The sequence below is a fragment of the Rhinolophus sinicus genome, linkage group LG11 (assembly GCF_036562045.2).
Source record: "Rhinolophus sinicus isolate RSC01 linkage group LG11, ASM3656204v1, whole genome shotgun sequence".
Taxonomy (NCBI): domain Eukaryota; kingdom Metazoa; phylum Chordata; class Mammalia; order Chiroptera; family Rhinolophidae; genus Rhinolophus; species Rhinolophus sinicus.
In genome coordinates this window covers 31,644,200-31,661,842 of record NC_133760.1, presented here as the reverse complement: position 1 = coordinate 31,661,842, position 17,643 = coordinate 31,644,200, and the positions used below count along the sequence as shown (strand labels likewise).

The window sequence follows — 17,643 nt, the reverse complement described above, 5'->3', positions numbered from 1 at the left end:
CATTAATTTTTTTCAGCTTTGTTTTTGAGACCACGATTTGCAAGCATCTAAAAAGCGCATTGTTTTTATAATACCAGAAAGGTGGCTTTTTTTGTTACAGTTTTTAAGCAGTGTGATCACTTTCAAGAGTCAGTTTACTGATTACTTAAAGATAAACATTTAATGCATAAATAATCCTGATTTTAGTTCTCTTTAGTATGAAGTCTGTCCTGTTAGGTAACCATTAAACTTTTTTAAAAGAAAAAACCTTTTAAAGTCAACAGTTTAAGGTTAAATTATATTGAACAGTAACAGACAAGTTCTTTGTGTAATGTACATACAAATATATAGAAGATAAATGCACATGGTACCTTTAAAGAGGCCTTATTTGGCCATCTTATGCCTTTAATACATAAAAGGAAAAAATGAGATGGGAAAAAAAGTTTTGATAATCATCAGTGAAGTGGAATTTCCACATAGTACTTGAAAATGGGGGGAAAGGTTATAGACTTTCCATTTTTGTTAATACAATATATTCATATAATTTTGTACCTCACTGTTTTCTAATAAAAATATTTACCATATTTTTAATATCCTTCAAAAAAGCAAATATTTAGTTCCAAAGTTACTCCAAAAAATTATAAATTAGTTGTTAATTTTTCCATGTAAAAAGGGTATATAATTGCCATTGTATGACCATTAACTATTTCCATTCTGTTCATACATTAACCCTGTGGGTTCTAGATGGTGTATATATATTCACAATTTTTTAAAATTTTCAGACATTGCTGAAAATATTTGCCATTTAAATATTTAAGAAGAATAGAATACTTACGTATTTGTATCAATAAGTGAGAATAAATGATGAAGTTGTAACAAACAGCAACAACAAAAAAATTTCATTGGCTTAAAATGACTGTTTTGCTTCTCCCTCACGGTTTGGAAGTAGGTGTATTCTCTTCACTCTGGGATCCAGGCTAAAGAAGCTGTCCTTATCTGAGATATTACCATTTTTGTAGTGGAGGAAAAAGGAGAAGATGGGACCATGTGAGGCTCTTAAAACTTTTACTAGGAACTGGCACATTACTGTAGTTCACACTTATCATCTGGACAAGTCACATGGGCTAATCTTGATGCAATTGACCGAGAATTACAGCTTTTTGCCAAGGAAGGGCCTAGGGAAAGAGGGTCAGTGAATATTTGTACAAAAGCAGTGTCCCTCATTACTTTCTTGTAAAGATAAAATTAACTATTAAATATTTAAGTATCTAAAGAGAAAAAAGTTAACCTTTTCCTAAAGTTTAGTAGAATATCTCATTAATTTAGAAGTTGATGGGTTATATAAGCCATATTTAAGTTTACCTTTGCAGTGTATATTTTATATTTATTGTTTGTTAGAATAATAGTGTAATCTGTGTCAAAGTACTTAACCTTGAAGGGAATAGGTTTTTTGAGTATTTTAAAATGTATTAATAGTTATTTGCATAAACTAATATCCTAGAAAGTATTCTTGTGGGAAACTGGTCATTAGGTATCGATAAGAAAGAATGTTTCTGGAGTCAAATATTGCGGAAACTATACTATACACCCATTTCTTGGATGTTTAATATACATCAAAATATAAAATGCCTAGAGAAATCTTTTTGTTCACTTAACTTTGTTTAACCAGTATTTCCCTAATTTACTTTGACTAGGAACCTGTTTTGCTAAGCAATACCTATTACATTATCTTAAGGAAATCCTAGCATGAAGTTGGTAGGGTGATTACAGCTTATTCATTAGATCTGGCTCTTTGGTACTTGTCAACCTCTTAATTTTAGTGGTGGTTAGTCTTTGTAGTTGAAAATCAAGTGCATTTTATTTTTTAACCTCAGGGTATTCCACTTCAGGGAGATCCCCTGGTAGGAAGAATTAGTTTGAATTGGATTCAGTCTGTGTTCGGGTGTTCTTTTGGTGTGGGTCCTGTGTGTGAGTCCTTGGTCTGCATTCTTAAGCCCCAGTACCACCAGAGGCCTTCATGGCCTAAGAAGTCTTGTAATGGCATAACTTAACTGATATTTTTAAGCTTAGGATTGTGGGACAAGCATGTTTTTCAATTGAAGTTTTGAAAAGTATTATTAAGGCAAAAACATGATCAAGTTCATATTTTAAAACTTGTTAAATTTATGTAATGAGAAAGCAAAGCTGACACATAATAAAACCTTGTTTTAGACATTAATCCATTCCTATAAAATCTTACAAGAGTTATTAAAAATTAATATGGACTTTTCTGGGGTGTTTTTTTTCTGTTCTCTGATAGGGTAAAAGTTAAGTTGTAGAATAAAGGAAATCAAACTCAGAGACAACTTATAGAACTGGATAATTGATTTTAGATAAGAAATAAGTGTTGGACATTCTTTTTATGGAATGCTTATGTATACCCACAGCTCAACCAGCAGGAGTGCCAGAAATCTTAAAGAAAAGCTTGCATAGCTGCTCAGTGAAAGGAGAGGAAGAAGTATTTTTAATTGGCAAGAACTTTCTGAAAGGAACTAAAGTGATTTTCCAAGAAAATGTTTCTGGTAAGTAGGCATAATACTGGTAAAGAGATTGTTGCATGTTTCACTTTGTTATAAAGATATAGTTACAGCTACAAAGTGAAAAAATTTAGTAAATCACTGTTTTTATTTCAATCAGATGAAAACTCTTGGAAATCAGAAGCTGAAATCGACATGGAATTATTTCATCAGGTATAATTTAAGCCTTTTTATAGTTTGATTGTTTACTCTCTGAGTAATTCAATTTTATTCTGAAATTTTCCTGAGTCAGCTGGTTAAATTTCTTCTTTATATGGGATTGATGTAAACAATTTAAAGTTTCTTTCTTGAGTTTCTTTAACTGAAATAGAATTATTCCACTGGTACTAAAAGTTACAATTTTCTTTTAAAAAGTTTAGGAGCAGTGGCAAATTATCATTGTTAATAAATGAAGCATTTCTTTCCTAATATTTATTTGCTCTGGGGATTTGAATTATCTTAACCTACTATTTAGTTAAAGGGAAACCTATTGAGTACCTGCTATGTGCCAGTGTTTTGTTTGTTAGTTACCTCTTTGTATTCAGAAGCACAAGTTACCCTCATATTAATGAGTGTGTATTTGTAGGACCTCACCATATGTTGTTTTTCATATAACAAGTAAAAAGCTTGGAAACAAGAATAAATAATTGACTTAAGAATTAATGTGTAGAACAAATAGGACCAAACTCATAGATGTTGAAACTAGCAGAAGAGAAGTACCTGTACAAACTTATGGGCAAATCAGATAGAAGACATGCACAAGAGTGGTATGTATAAGTGTAGATAACATATAGAGAACAGAGAAGCAGGAACAAACTAATGTGTAAAATACTCAAAGCCTAAAATTTAGCATAAAATGCTGGTAGGAATAGAAAAGGGATCATGAAAGCAAGCAGAGAGATAGAAAAGTCAAAAATTAGAGAATCGATAGCCAATTTATCAAAAAAGTTCATAATTCCTTTGTGGTTTATTTATTTATTTTTTATTCCTTTGTGTTTTTAGAAAAGCCTAATAAAATTTTAAAACATATGTATCCAATATATTATATCAATATATTGCTGAACTCAAAGCTAAGGGCACAGTGTTTCTAAGACAGCCCTCACTTCAAACACCAGGCACAAGTTCAGGGACCTCCTGGCCACTCTCACTTTTGAACAGTTGGCTTCAAATTCAAAGGATCCCACTCCCCCCTCATATTTGCTAGAACAATTTACAGAATTCAGGAAAGTCCTACATTTAACTATTTTAGTTTTCTTACAGCAAAAGGATACAAGTCAGAACCAACCGAAGGGAGAGATGCTTAAAGTCTCTCTGGAAGGGTCCTGATGGTGAAATTGTCATCCTCAGGGATGCCTTTCCCTCTTAGCACTTCTCTATTTGACAATATGCAGAATATTTCCAATCAGAAGCTCTCCTGAGCCATTGGTGTCCAGAGTTTTTATTCAGGTTTGATCACATACTGCCTATGCAGCTAACCTTTAGTCTGTAGTTCCACCAGAGGTCAGATGACATGTTCCAAAGCCCCCTTCATAAATCTCATTGTTAGACTGCCAGTGGCCAAAGCTATCAAACAGATAAAGATACTCCTGTCAGATAGGGCATTCCATGGGACCTAGAGATCTACTAGGGACCTCCTAGTAGCCAAGGGCAACGGCTAGACCTTACTTTGGATGAAATTAATTCTTCACTACATAGTATTATATAAAGTGGAGCTTCCTATATACTAGACACATGCTATGTAGAAAGTTTTCCTCTGGCCTTATTCTCCTACATGAAGTCCAAAAGCAATAGTGGGACCTCAACAGTCATTCCTTTGTCACATATACCATTGGCCACTCTGCTAGACTGGTCTTAACTGAGTTCTAGTACCTACTTTGTCACTAATAATCTGTTACCTCTAAATAAGACAAGTCACTTTTGTGCCTTAGTTTTCTAATCTGTAAAATAAGCTCTTTGGCTAGATTGTTTGAGGTTCCTTCTAACTCTGACATTTTATAATTATATAACTTGTTGATCAAACCATTTCCACTCCCCATGAACCAACAGTGGCTTCCTCTGGAGGACTTCTAGACGTTAGTGGCAATTTATTGTGACTCTTTTGTGTTCCTCATAATATTAAATACTTAATAGATACTCATGAAAAACTTTGTTAGTTCATTTTATTCATGTTGAAGAAAAAGAGGACTCTGGGATCTGAGGTCCCTTGTTCTTCCTTTTGAGGACATTTCAAACCCTAATTTCAACTAGGTTCTAGGACATTTCAAACCCTAATTTCAACTAGGTTCTAGGACATTTCAAACCCTAATTTCAACTAGGACTATAGTTCTGGGCCTGACTGAAGCTTAATTCATCCATTTAATACTTTTGTATAGTCTATGGCCATACCACCCTGAACGCGCCTGATCTCACCTGTAATATTTTTGTGTGTCATGAACATGTTGGGTTTCTTTCTTCTTTTTTTTGATGAGTGGGATAGATTGATGTAAACTCCTTTGCTAGTAATATTCTATTACAATTGGTATTCCTTACTTTATCCTATGATGCAGTTTTATAGGTAAGAAAACTAGTTCTAGAGACTGAGAGACTCGCCTTATAAATAATACAAAATAATAATAAAATAGCCCCAACAAATAATCTTGCTGTTTCATAAGAACTTAATATTAAGAAATCTTTATTGTTTCCTCCTCCTCCTTCCTTCCCCTTCCTTATCCTTTTTTTCCCTTTCCTTCGAGCCTCTCTCCCTGCCTTCCTTCCTTCCTTAGAAGAATTATCATAAAAATAAGACATGGTGGAATGGAAAGGAATTATGTCCTTATTTGGTAGCTATATCTAGAGGTCCTGGGGTTTTGCAAGCAAGTAGTAAACAAACTAAATTATAGTCTGATCTTTCATTAATTCTGTGCTTCTGTTTGTTTTAAATTTTATCTTTTTCAGAGAGAATTTACTGGGTTTTTTCTCTTAAGGGGCTTTCTGGGAAATATTTTAGAGTGGAATCAGACCTGAGATACAAATAATTGACCATAGAGATTATATTAAAGAAAGAAAGAAAAAAAAAACCAAAATTAAACATTTAGAGGGAAGGGTGATCAGAAAATCTATTAAAAGAAATGAAATTTGGAGTGTCGTCAATAAAGAAATATCAGGCCTATGCAGAAAAATTGAAAGGGCCTCTACAATCTTAAAAAATGCCCAAAGATGGTATAGTAGAAAAAACCATTTAAAGATAACTTTGCAAATTGAAATTATTAATAATTGTGATAGCTATTCATTTGCAAGCCCAAAATCAAATCATTAGGTATTAAACTTTTTCTATTATATAAAAATTGAGATTAATGAAATCTAGGAAAACACTTCTTTGTTTAATATTTGCCTCTTCTAGTCAAGGCCATAATATGTTTCATTTTCATGTATACCAGATGTGATAAGCGCATGGACATTATATCTACTCCCATTTTACAACCATAGATAAAGTTCTATAAGACCTTAATTGCCTATTAAATATATATTTTGAGATATCTATATGTAAGTATATATTTACTATATATATAAAATACGTTAGTTTTGAAAGAGTTTAGCAGTTTGAAATGTGGAGGTGATATCAAAATGTATCTAGAAGCTGAAAACATTAGAAACTAGGAAGAGGAATACAATTTGATTTAAGAATAACTTGTTTTGCAAAACGTGAAACAGGCATTGGTGTATCAAAAATAGAAAATTGTATAGATTATTGTTTCTCAACCTTTAGTATTCTGGGTTTTTTTCTATTGCATTTTTTAAAGTATAAAAATATAGAGAGAAGTTTTTAAGAAGATGGAATTTCTGTATAAATATGGAAAGAAAGTCTTGAAAGAAATGCCATCAAGATCCACAGGATTTGTGTGAACAACTAGACTAAACAAAGACTTAAGAGTTTAGAAGTTATGTGTTCTAAAATTGGTGTTCTTTAGGAATGATAAATTATCTCTTAGAGTGAAAAATATCTAGCACCATTGCTTATAAGTTCTGAAAAGGAGTATCACCTGGGACAAAGAAAATCGTTATTTTTGAATCCAAAACGATTTTTCTAAGAATTTAAAATTCAAATTTTCTTCTCTTTTTACCCCAGAGAACAATGTACTGCTCCAAAGGCCTCCCAACCCTTTGCATGTTTTGTCTGTATTGTATTCCTAGCTCAGTGGTAGTTAACTGCTCTTAATTTGTGAGAGTAGTATTTAAAAACAACTTTCTATCACTATGCACAATTTACTTAGTTTTTAATTCAAAGCACTTATAGAATTTCTAGATTCAGACTGAGGAAGTATAAAGAGTTCATATCAAAATAGTATCGTTTGTGCCTGATCACTGCACTGTACACCTGAAGCTGAACAATAATCAGTGTCAACTACAATTTTATATATATTTACAAAAAGCAGAGTACAGCATTAGGAATAGAGATAGTGAAAATGTAATGGCTGTGTGCGATGTCAGAGGGGTAGTGGATGGGGGAACGGAGGTTGTCACTGTGTGAGGGATACAAATGATAAATGTCTAACTATTACATTGTTTTGTGCACCTGAAACTAATAAAAAAAAAGTATCATTTGGCTTTTAAACGATTTTAAATTAGATTTGCTTAAATATGAGTGTGACTTTTAGATACTAATTCTGTCATTAATTATCAGAAACAAATTTTTATTGAAAAGAATCATTTCAATTATAAGTTTGCCAAATTATTATAAGACTAGGAGGATACTTCACATGTCCATCCATTCAACCATCTTTTTTAACTATAGGTAGGACTGCTTTGTTTAAACAAAAGAGTGAAAATGAGGGTAGACAAGTTTTTAAAACTCTGTTTCTTAGAAGTTGGATTAGTCCAGGTACATTTTTTGATGCCTTCATGTGCAATTGAGTATGTGCTCTCAGATTTTTACCCCCCGTGGATATACACATATGTATATGTGTTTTTCCACCTAACTTAAAAGTGTGATTTCTTTTTTGAGATGGCTAACATTCTGCTAATGTCATAAATCAGAAGCTATTTTTTATTTATAATGTGACTGTTTCAGAGAGTGTTTTAAGATGGCTTAGAAATGAATTAAGTGTTCAGAAATTGAAACCTTGACCTCGGCCTTATTTGTCACATGTTCTGTTCAACTGAAGCAACCAACTATAGTCTAACTAAATAAAAAATGTCATCAGACTCACTTCTCCCTCAGCAGTCAGCATTGGCCTCCTGCATATCAGCCTCAGTACAGAAGTGTAATCACCATCCTTTGATGTTCCTTCCCATTACTGTAATGTCCTAGGGAAGAACAGAATGAGTCTAATGTGGTTCACAGTATCTTCCAAGATGTAGTATCTTTGAATAAGTGCCGGGGAAGCATTTATGAATGTTTCCATTTTTTTAATAGTGGCTTCTGCCACTATTCTGACAGAAAATAACTGACTGACTTAGGGTTTCGGTAAACTGAACCTTATTGGCCTAAATGAGAATCAAAGTGATTAGGAAGCAGTGAACTGCGTTGTCAAGTACATCTCAATGAAGGTTGTACAAAACATATGGTAACTGATATTGTGCATGGTGGGCATATTTTTTTTCTCAAAATTTATTCTTTTATTCAACAAATATATTTGTCTGTATTTTTTGTGTAAGGTGCTTGACAGTGGAGATAGAATGAAGAACAAAACATTCTAGTTCTCGTGGAACTTAAATTCTTGAGGTTGGAGAGAGACAAAACACAAGCAAATAATCACAGTAATTTCAGGTGGTGATAATTGCCATTTTATAAATAAACAAAATCATGTGATCAGGTCAGGGAGGGGTGCTACTTTAAATAGGATGGTCAGAGAAAGCTTCTCTGAGGAGGTGATATTTGAATAAGATCTGAAGATGGGTAAGGAACTAGCCCTTTGAAGAGGTGCAGGAAGAATATTCCAGTGAGAGAACAGTAAGTTGTAAAGGCTCTGAGGTAAAAATGAGTTTTGTGTGTTAAAAGAATGGACTGAGAAGGTCAGTTTGGCTAGAGTATAATAAGTTGGAGAGAATGGGAATGAAATAAAGTTGACAGGGCTGGAGCATTGCAAGCCATTGTAAAACATTTGGATTTTACCTTAAAAGCAGTTTTAAGATTAATGTCCTGTGAACATGAACTTTAAAATGCCTGTGAACCTGAACTTTAAAATACATTTATTTTTCTAGTCAGACTTTTAAAATGATAGCTAACATCAAATGTACTTAATTATAATTTTTATTTCAAAATTTCATTTAAATATTGCTTCTTTTGTGACTCTTGTAATTTTCTTCATATTAGAATCATCTTATTGTGAAGGTTCCCCCATATCATGACCAACATATAACTTTGCCAGTATCAGTGGGAATATATGTAGTGACCAATGCTGGAAGATCTCATGATGTTCAGCCATTCACCTACACTCCAGACCCAGGTATGTCAAAATTAAAAATTCTGAATTAAAATGCATAATTAATTTATAGGACTTTGGAAGGGTATGAAGATGAACCAACCAAAATAAAAAGTTGTATACTAAGATGAATTGATACTAGTATTTTTTGGAGATGGAATTATTTCCTAAGATGGACACCAAATGCTGCTTTTACTCTTTTAAGTTTAAGGGAATCATTTCTGCCTTATGCTCTAATAATAAAAGAAAAGCTAGGAATGCTCTGAAGTCAGACTTTCCAGGGTTATCATACAGGTTACTCTTTAATAAGAATTACCATTCATTGAGTACCTCTTACGTCACTACCCCTTAGTGAAAGTGACAACTTTGGGAAACTTCTAATAGTTTAATCTGGCTGGTTTACAGGATACATTTTAGGAGAGACGAGAGATAAGCTCGGAGTGATAAGTGATAAAATCACAGAGTTATAGGCCTGTAACATTTTCTAATTTCTGTGGTCAAATATATCAAAGACTGCTGGTGGATAAATATTTTAAATGTAATTTTAAGCATTTAGGTTACATAGGTGCTTTAGAAACCAGAGCAGTAAGAGCAACTGAAATATTACAAGTTTAAATCTCTGGGTAAAAAGTATATTATGAGTTGTTTGCCTGCATTCATTTAGCTGCCTGAAGAAGAGAAGCTTTTTCCTGGCAGAAGTTGGGAGAACATTTTGGAAATGGAAACTTCATATGTTCCATTGACCTAGGCTTGGTTTCTGCTGTGCTTAGCATTGGTTCAGTTCATTCTAGTGTCAGGTATACTTCAGAATTAACAGTTCTTCCATATCTGTAAGTTTATTGATTCTGTGTCTATAAGTTATTCCCAAATAGTTCAGGATTCAGTGAAGTACAAAGTGAAAAAAGTGATGGAAACAATAGCTATGACAATTATAACTGGTATTGATAAATTACTTTCTATCACTTAATGTATGTTTCGTTTTTTAAAAAATCGTGTCTGAATTTCACAACATTGGTTATTTTCTACCAGCTTGCTACAGTATAGCACTAATTAAATTCTCTTAGTATTTGTTTCAGAATAGAAGATCACAAGTAGAAATTTCAGACAGAAAAAGGCCAAGTTTAGAAATAATACACTGGCTTCAATAAAAATAGGAAAGAGAAAATTAGATTATACTCAAAGACCAAATATTTTGTTTTCTTTCTAGGAAGGCCTCAAAAAGCCAAAAAAGTTTGATTTAAAACTAGTGGTAGTTAAAGCATTTTAGTAACTGTTGGTTACTAAATAATTGACGTTTAATATTTTGCATGAGGAAGGATTTTGCTTGTATGGGAAAATTGTGAGAAAGATGGTGTAATTAACACAAAAGAACTTATTTTCTAATGAGCTTCTGTATCATTTGTGTGGGAAGGGAAGAGGGAAGTGTATGTGTATGTCAGGGAATAGCCTTAAACTTTTTGCTATCCTGAAAACACTGAGGATTTGTTGTTACTTGTTTTTATTGATTAGTTATAAAGAACTTCAGGACTTTAAAAGCGCTTAGCTTCAGCATTAAGAATCCTCATTTCTTAAAAAGAAAAAAAAAAGAATCCTCATTTCTTAGTAATAAGTGCTGATTATTAGAAGTTTCCCTTTGATAGATTGCCAAATAAAACAGATTTTAAGTCTTCTACTTTAAAGCCTATACTAATTAAGTAGGTTTGGCCACATTTAGGGAATTATTAACATGTTTATTCTTTCAAGTTTCCCCCCTCATATTTTGTATAACACAGATACCATAGCAATCGCTCTCAGAAACTCTTAATTGAATAAATACATTGCATGCAAACTTTGTAATAAGATCTAATGTTCAGCTTTTGCCTTTATGATACAACTATAAAGAATTTATCATAATTTTCACTTTTTTGTATTTTATAAAATGTGATCATCTTTTCAGGTGTATATGAGAAAGAATATGGTTTCAGGAAACCTTGGTTATAGAAAATTTGCACTATCCCATTACGATAAACTAATTGCTATTGTGATTCATCTGGGGACTGTGGTTAAACATTTAAATATTCAATAAGGTACAATTGTAACAGCTAAAACTAGGCCCACCCTAATATTTGTAAGTCAGAGTAGAAATGGCAACTGTTATACCATTTATCTAAATACTTAAAATTTATATATGAAACAAACAAATCACTAAAAATATATCCTATCCTCCCAACTTGACCGAGATACCTTCATAACTACCTGGAAGACCAGACTTGAATTTAGGATTTTCAGACTGCTTAGAGTTTCAAGCTGGAATATGGCAACATGAGGAAAGATGATCCCCATCCAGCCACCCCTTCTCTTTCTTTCCTCCTGGTTCCTTTCAACACCTGAGGGCCTTGATGCCCCAGTCAGTGCTTCCAAGTTCTGTCTACCCTATAAGCCTAAGACTGCACACATAATCTAGAATAGTTGTGCAGACAATTTTGGGATCTTGGGTACTTGGTACATGGTCTAAAAGTAGAATCGGGGCAGGGCTCATGTGAACATAAACTGGGTCTGCAAACTCTGCAAGTCATAAGCCCTTTTAAAGCCCTCTGGGTCTATACTGCCAAAAATACATTGTGTGTGCGCTGTCCTGCACTTAGATACTTTGCAAAGTCATAAAACCTTTGTTTCATTGCCACTTAGTCACTGAAGCTTTGCTTAACCATTAAAGCACCTTTGATTTTTTTTTTCACGTTGATCTATTAACACTCAAATCACATTAGGTATTTTTTGCGGTGACTCTGCAGTGGTGAGTCTTATTAAGAAATGAGGGATATAATACTTACTCATATTTTTTGTTGCTCTAAAATAAAATGACTAAAACTTGATTTAAAATTAGAAATTAAATTTTTTTTAAGATTAGTTTCTATTTTTAAATCTGTAATTGTTAGAATTAATGTTATGCTTAAAAATTGCCTGTGGATTCCTTTTCTGTTCAATTGCCTGTATATCATTTGTTGGACCTCCTGTGCAGCATGCTAAGATAAATTATTTAACTTCATTCTTAGGAGATGTATATATTTTATCTCTTTATTCACAATTAACTATCGCTGTAGTCTTATAACTATTCTTTTTACTTTGTCATGTCAAGAATAAGGAATTGACAATAGGCTGACTCACTTCCCATTTTGAATAAGTTAAGGAATATAAAATAAATACATTGACAAATAGAAATGTATTTAAATAAAATTATTATATAGTCATTTTAAGCAAGAACCTATTATTTGAAATTTATTTAACTTTTATCATTCAGAACTGATCTCTGTTCTTAGGACCATTAAATTTAAAGTGGTCATAGTAGATGTAGTTGATAATGACTAGATATAATGGCCCAGCAATTTTCCATTAATGATAACAAAGTCTTTCTCCCAACATTTTACAAAAAGAATAGCCATAATGCTATAGATTCTGTATGTTTATCAGTTTTTTAAAATTTAGCTACATTAATAATTAATGTTTCTGAATTTGTATTTTTGAATAAATCATTTATGTAAGTGCATGGTGAATTTTTTCATGCTAGTATTACACAGTATATTGATAAGTTTAAAAAGTCTCATCACTCTTCTATATCACTCATCAGATATCAATGTGTGTACTGTTACAAGAAGGATTTTTTTAAAGTTGCTGTTGTTTTTTCTGTTGTTCCTTTGTTTTGATAAGTGAGCATATGCTTCAGCCCTGTTGGAGATTGGTGAATTTTAGAGCATAGACTAGTGATTATAAAAACTCATTTCAACCTAGAATTTCTGCTAAACAAATAATTTAATGGTACCTTGTGAGAAAATAGTCCAATTAATGAATTTTAAAATACACATCTGTTAAGATGAATAAGTTTAAATAAATACATTAATCTTTTCTTTTTTTAATAGCAATAGCTGGTGCTTTGAATGTAAATGTAAAGAAGGAAATATCTAGTCCAGCAAGACCTTGCTCTTTTGAAGAGGCCATGAAAGGTACCAAATTGATTCTTCTCAAAAATTGTAAATAAGTGATCCTGTGTATTTTCTCTAGCAAACCTTACTATTTTGTTTTCTCTTATGTGCTTGAAACACTTAATGAGGTATCTTCTCTATTGTAAAGTAAATCTTTGTTTAACTCTACTGAGTGCAAAGACTTGTTTCCCAACTTGGTATTTCCCTTCATTCACCATATAAACAACTTTTTAAAAACATATATTAGAATGGAGGAGTTTTTTGTTTTGTTTTTCGTTCCCCAATATTACACATCTCAAAAGTATATATAAAGTACAATAATGTATGTTAAAAATAGAGTCCGTAAATCTCTTTGCTACCAATAAGATTGATTGCTACTTGACATTGAGACTGAAGAGACCAGAATATGAACTATAGGCATTTGAAAATGTTGCTTTAGTTTCTTTTGTTATTGTTCTTTCTTCTGATATCTTTTTTTTTTTTATCTTCTGATATCTTTATTTACTCCCCTGCTGATCCCAAGAGATAATGAAGATATCTTCAGGATGTTATAATGTGGTAGAGTAGATTCTTTTCTTAGCAGATTTCTAATACAATTATGATACTCAATGATGCTTTTGTGCCATTATATATGAAAGTGTCATTACCTAATGGCCATTGAATTATTCCTATAATTCTAGGTTTTACTTATATTTTTCTGCCATGAAATTCATGTGAGTTAAATCAAGTTAAATTTAAAAATTAAAAATACTTATTTTTTTAAAGAGCATAATATGCTTAATACATTTTATCAAATACAGTGATTTTTTTTTCTATTGTCAGTAGTAAAATTTAGCATTCACATATATAATGTGTTCAGTATTACTTGCCATCATCATTTCTGACCACAACATTTACCAGAGTAGATTAGTGAGAAATCATGCACTGGTAAGTAAACTGCCAGGATTATCTGATTCAACTACAGGAAACTTTACAAATCTGTGCTATGGATAACCATAGCTAAAGTACATTGATAATATATTCAGTGCTAGTCAATATGCCACACTGTTTACTGGCATTCTCTCATTTAATCTTCCAAACTCTATGAGGTAGATAACTTATTTCATAGATGAGGAAACCAAGGTTCTAAAGGGGCTAAATAATTTGCCTAAGGTCAATTAGCTAGGATTTTTAAAAGGATAGGTTAAGCTTCAGTGTATAAAGTAACACATCTAAGCAAAAATAATTCAAACCATATTTACTACATAAATAATGTTATAATTAACCATTAAAGAAACTCATGAACATTTGTGGTGTGTTCTTTGCCAACTTTGAAGTATCAGTGCTTTTCTACAGAAATTCCTGATGTTTCTTTCATAGAGTATGAAGCTAGTGGAACACCAATCCAATGTGAAAATTTTCATACAAGATTATGAATTGAAGGTTGAAAGGTTTTAAATACTATGTTTAATTTTTAATTAAAAAAAAAATTTAGTCATTTGACCAAAATCTTACAAGGCTAAACAATGGATAAGAAACAAACACATACTATTTTTTCAAAATTCAGACCTCCTTATTTTGACAATTTTATCAACTTAAATCATGATAAAAATAATTTTAGGAAGCTATTAAATTGAATATTCAACTATCTTATTTAAAATTTTAATTTGTTTTTATAAACACAGTATCATGAATTGGAGATTTCTGATCAATTTAAAAAAACAGCTTTCAGAGTCAGGGATTTTCCTTGACAAATGGCTTATTTTTATGATTCCTTGAAGTCAGAGCTTTAGTGTAATGCCAAGGTACCATCTGGGAGATTTAATTAGGTATACTTTAATGATGAAGATAGCAACATAAATGACTTTCAAATTTGTGTTATAGCAATAATTCTCCAAATAACATTCTTATAAATAGCCATCAAGTATTAGGTTGGTGCAAAAGTAATTGAGATTTTTGCAATAATTTTTAACCGCAATTACTTTTGCACCAACCTAATACAATAATACTTAGAACTTGATACCCAAATATGATATTGTCAGATATTGAAAGCTTTCTCTCTGAAGTAAGTTTCTAATTCCTCAAATAGGGTTTTGGGGATGGGGAGTAAGGAGGGTAGCTGCACAACTACTCAGTGAGATATTAAGTCTAGTGCCAAAGCATCATGATTCATTTTCAATTTTACCCAAGGGGGGTGTGTGTGTGTGTGTGTGTGTGTGTGTGTGTGTGTGTGTGGTAGTGGTGGTGGTGTATCCTTAATGCAAAAGTAATACAAATTAACTGAAAGATAAAGTATTGTTTTAAGATTTTCTTGGGAATATTCCCAGAAAGTTTTCTAGGTAGATGTGAGTGTAAACACCAGATAGATCGTTCAGACTGTGACACAGGTTTAGGACTCAGGGATAAAATATTGATGTGCATTCTCTCAGTTTCACCTTTTTAAGGAGTAGTTAATTGGATGAGTGTGAAAAATAATTGAGAGCGTATACTTTTCTCTAACTGGTTGCAACTATGGAAATGTTTAGGAGCTTAGAGGAACCATAGAGATAATCTAGTTCAATCTCATTTTACAGGTGAATAAACTGAAGCTTAGAGAAGTTAAATGATTTGCTCAGGGTCACACAGCTAGTAGTAACTGACAGAGGTTGCAACTTACATTTCCTTTAAAACCTTGTATTTTGTAACTATTATCTCCTTCCTTGTAAATCTTAATTCATATGTTAACCGTACTTATTTGTACCTGACTTAAATGCTGCTTGCTGACAACAGACTTTTACTAAAGATTGTCCTAAATTTCAAAAGTTGTTATTTGACATGGATGGAAGAGAATACTGTTTAAAAGTTGTTTGGCATAAAGTATCAATACCACTATTCTTCACAATTCAAAGTGATATTGGGATAGTTAAATGTGTCTGTCTTATTTATAGTCTGGATTTTCTGAATTGGCTTAAAAGTTCTCCCCCAACACCTAGGTTGTTGGTATTTTACTTGTTTGTATATTTTTTCTCCACTAAAATGAGAACATTTCCAGGTAGTAGGGCTTTCTTATTTATCGTTGAATCCTTAGAACATAGAATAGTACCTGGAACTTTGTAAGGGCTCAATAAATACCTAGTGAAAACGTAGGAAGAAAAGATAGGGTGACATCTCTCAAGCCATTTATTATTGTTTACAGGTCCATTAAGATACAGTTGTGGGTTCAGGGACAAGGTAGTGTAGACTCGCTTTTCCTTGTTCTTCCCTTCTAAATCTACTTTGGAAATCATTCAACAATCATAAAAGAACTTTGAAGTATATAGAGAAGAAAGTGGACTGGCTAGGGAATGGCACGAAGTGAGTTTCTTGGGTTTTCTTTTTATCTCCCATTTAGCTGATTTGGGCACCAGAGAGGTCTGCAACTCAGAACTGGCAACAGGCATAGGCAAAAAAATCAATCAATAAATAAATATGAAAAGCCTGCTCTCTTTGTCAAGAAAGCCAGGAAAGGGAAAGCCCTGCAGAGACTAAGTGGGATGATTCATATGTAGTGACAGCAGTTGACTCGCTAGCAGATTTTGGGGTGCAACCCATCCCCCACCCACACCTGCCAAGTAGCAGTGGGCCCGATCTGCCAACAGTGGAACTCAGGAGGGCCTCACATATGCCAGCAGCAGCAGGTCAGTCTGTCTGCAAGAATGGCAACAGTAGAAACCAGGGGACCAACCCATCCTTCTCCAGCCCAGACCAGGCAGCAGCACACATGCCCCTCCAGCTGCCCATTAGTACCAGGAGACCAGAGAACATACCAGGAGACATGCTTTCCCTCCTGCAGGTCCAGCATCCCTCACTCCACCTAATAACACCAGGCAGCCCAGGGAAGCACCTTATACTCCTATAGGCAGCACCAGCAGGATCCCGCTGGGCTTCATGCAGGTCTAGGATAGCAAGCAAACCAGAATAGGGCTCAGAAAACTAAATTGTCAACGGCCATAGAGAGACTTGTATCTTTGTGTGGGCATTAGACAACGTGTCCTTTTCTTGTTTATCTGTACCAGTAGACATACCTATTTGTCAGTGGTCTCCTTAGGAGGAATAAAAGACTCTTGCTCAACTTATTCTATCCTCATTTTTCAGAAGGGGAAAAATTTTTCTCTAAATAAATTTTGGGGAAAATTATATATAGATCTACTAAGCAGTAACTATAGGTGATGCATTACTTTGTCAGTGAATATTTATATGCAGTTTCTAATTGAACTGTAATATAAACCTGTCTTTAGATATTGAAAATTTTTTGACCAGAAATACTATTAATGAAAATATGCAATACTGCACTGTAAGATTAACCACTCCACAGCAAACTAAATTGAGTATGATAAAGGTAAAGGAAGAGTCATTCATTCAATAAAAATTCACTGATGACCTACTGTGCATCAGGCAACAACAAAATCTGCCTTCATGGAGCTTGCATTCTAATAGAACTCAAAAGCAAGACTAGCAATTGAACTTACAGGATCAACATAAGACAACACTAATGGTCTTTCAAATTGTCCTGTGATATGGGCCTCAAATATTTTTAAATGCTTTCCCTGTGCATGATCTGGTTTTCTCTCAGTAAAAATTATATTGTGAGTTGAATTATATTGGTGGTAGAATCTAGGTGAAAGTAGGTCCAGAGAACTCATGAATAAATGATCCATTTCTCAAGAGGATTAAAGCATAGAATATTCAAAGTTAAATGAGCACTTTCCACTCCCTCAATATAATCAATTTCCACCAGAAATGTTTCTGTCAATT

General features: G+C 33.0%; 1 protein-coding gene across 6 annotated transcripts in view; it reads left to right on the top strand.

The window, feature by feature from the left end:
• The window catches only part of NFAT5 (nuclear factor of activated T cells 5), a 102,507-nt gene that overhangs the window by 71,134 nt on the left and 13,730 nt on the right, over positions 1–17,643 (top strand). For all 6 annotated transcript variants that reach the window (XM_019756983.2, XM_019756977.2, XM_074314657.1 and 3 more), the window contains 4 exons: positions 2,406–2,540; positions 2,656–2,708; positions 8,827–8,959; positions 12,829–12,912. In XM_019756983.2, the coding sequence (XP_019612542.2) occupies positions 2,406–2,540; positions 2,656–2,708; positions 8,827–8,959; positions 12,829–12,912 (405 nt within the window). The remainder of the gene's footprint in view (positions 1–2,405; positions 2,541–2,655; positions 2,709–8,826; positions 8,960–12,828; positions 12,913–17,643) is intronic.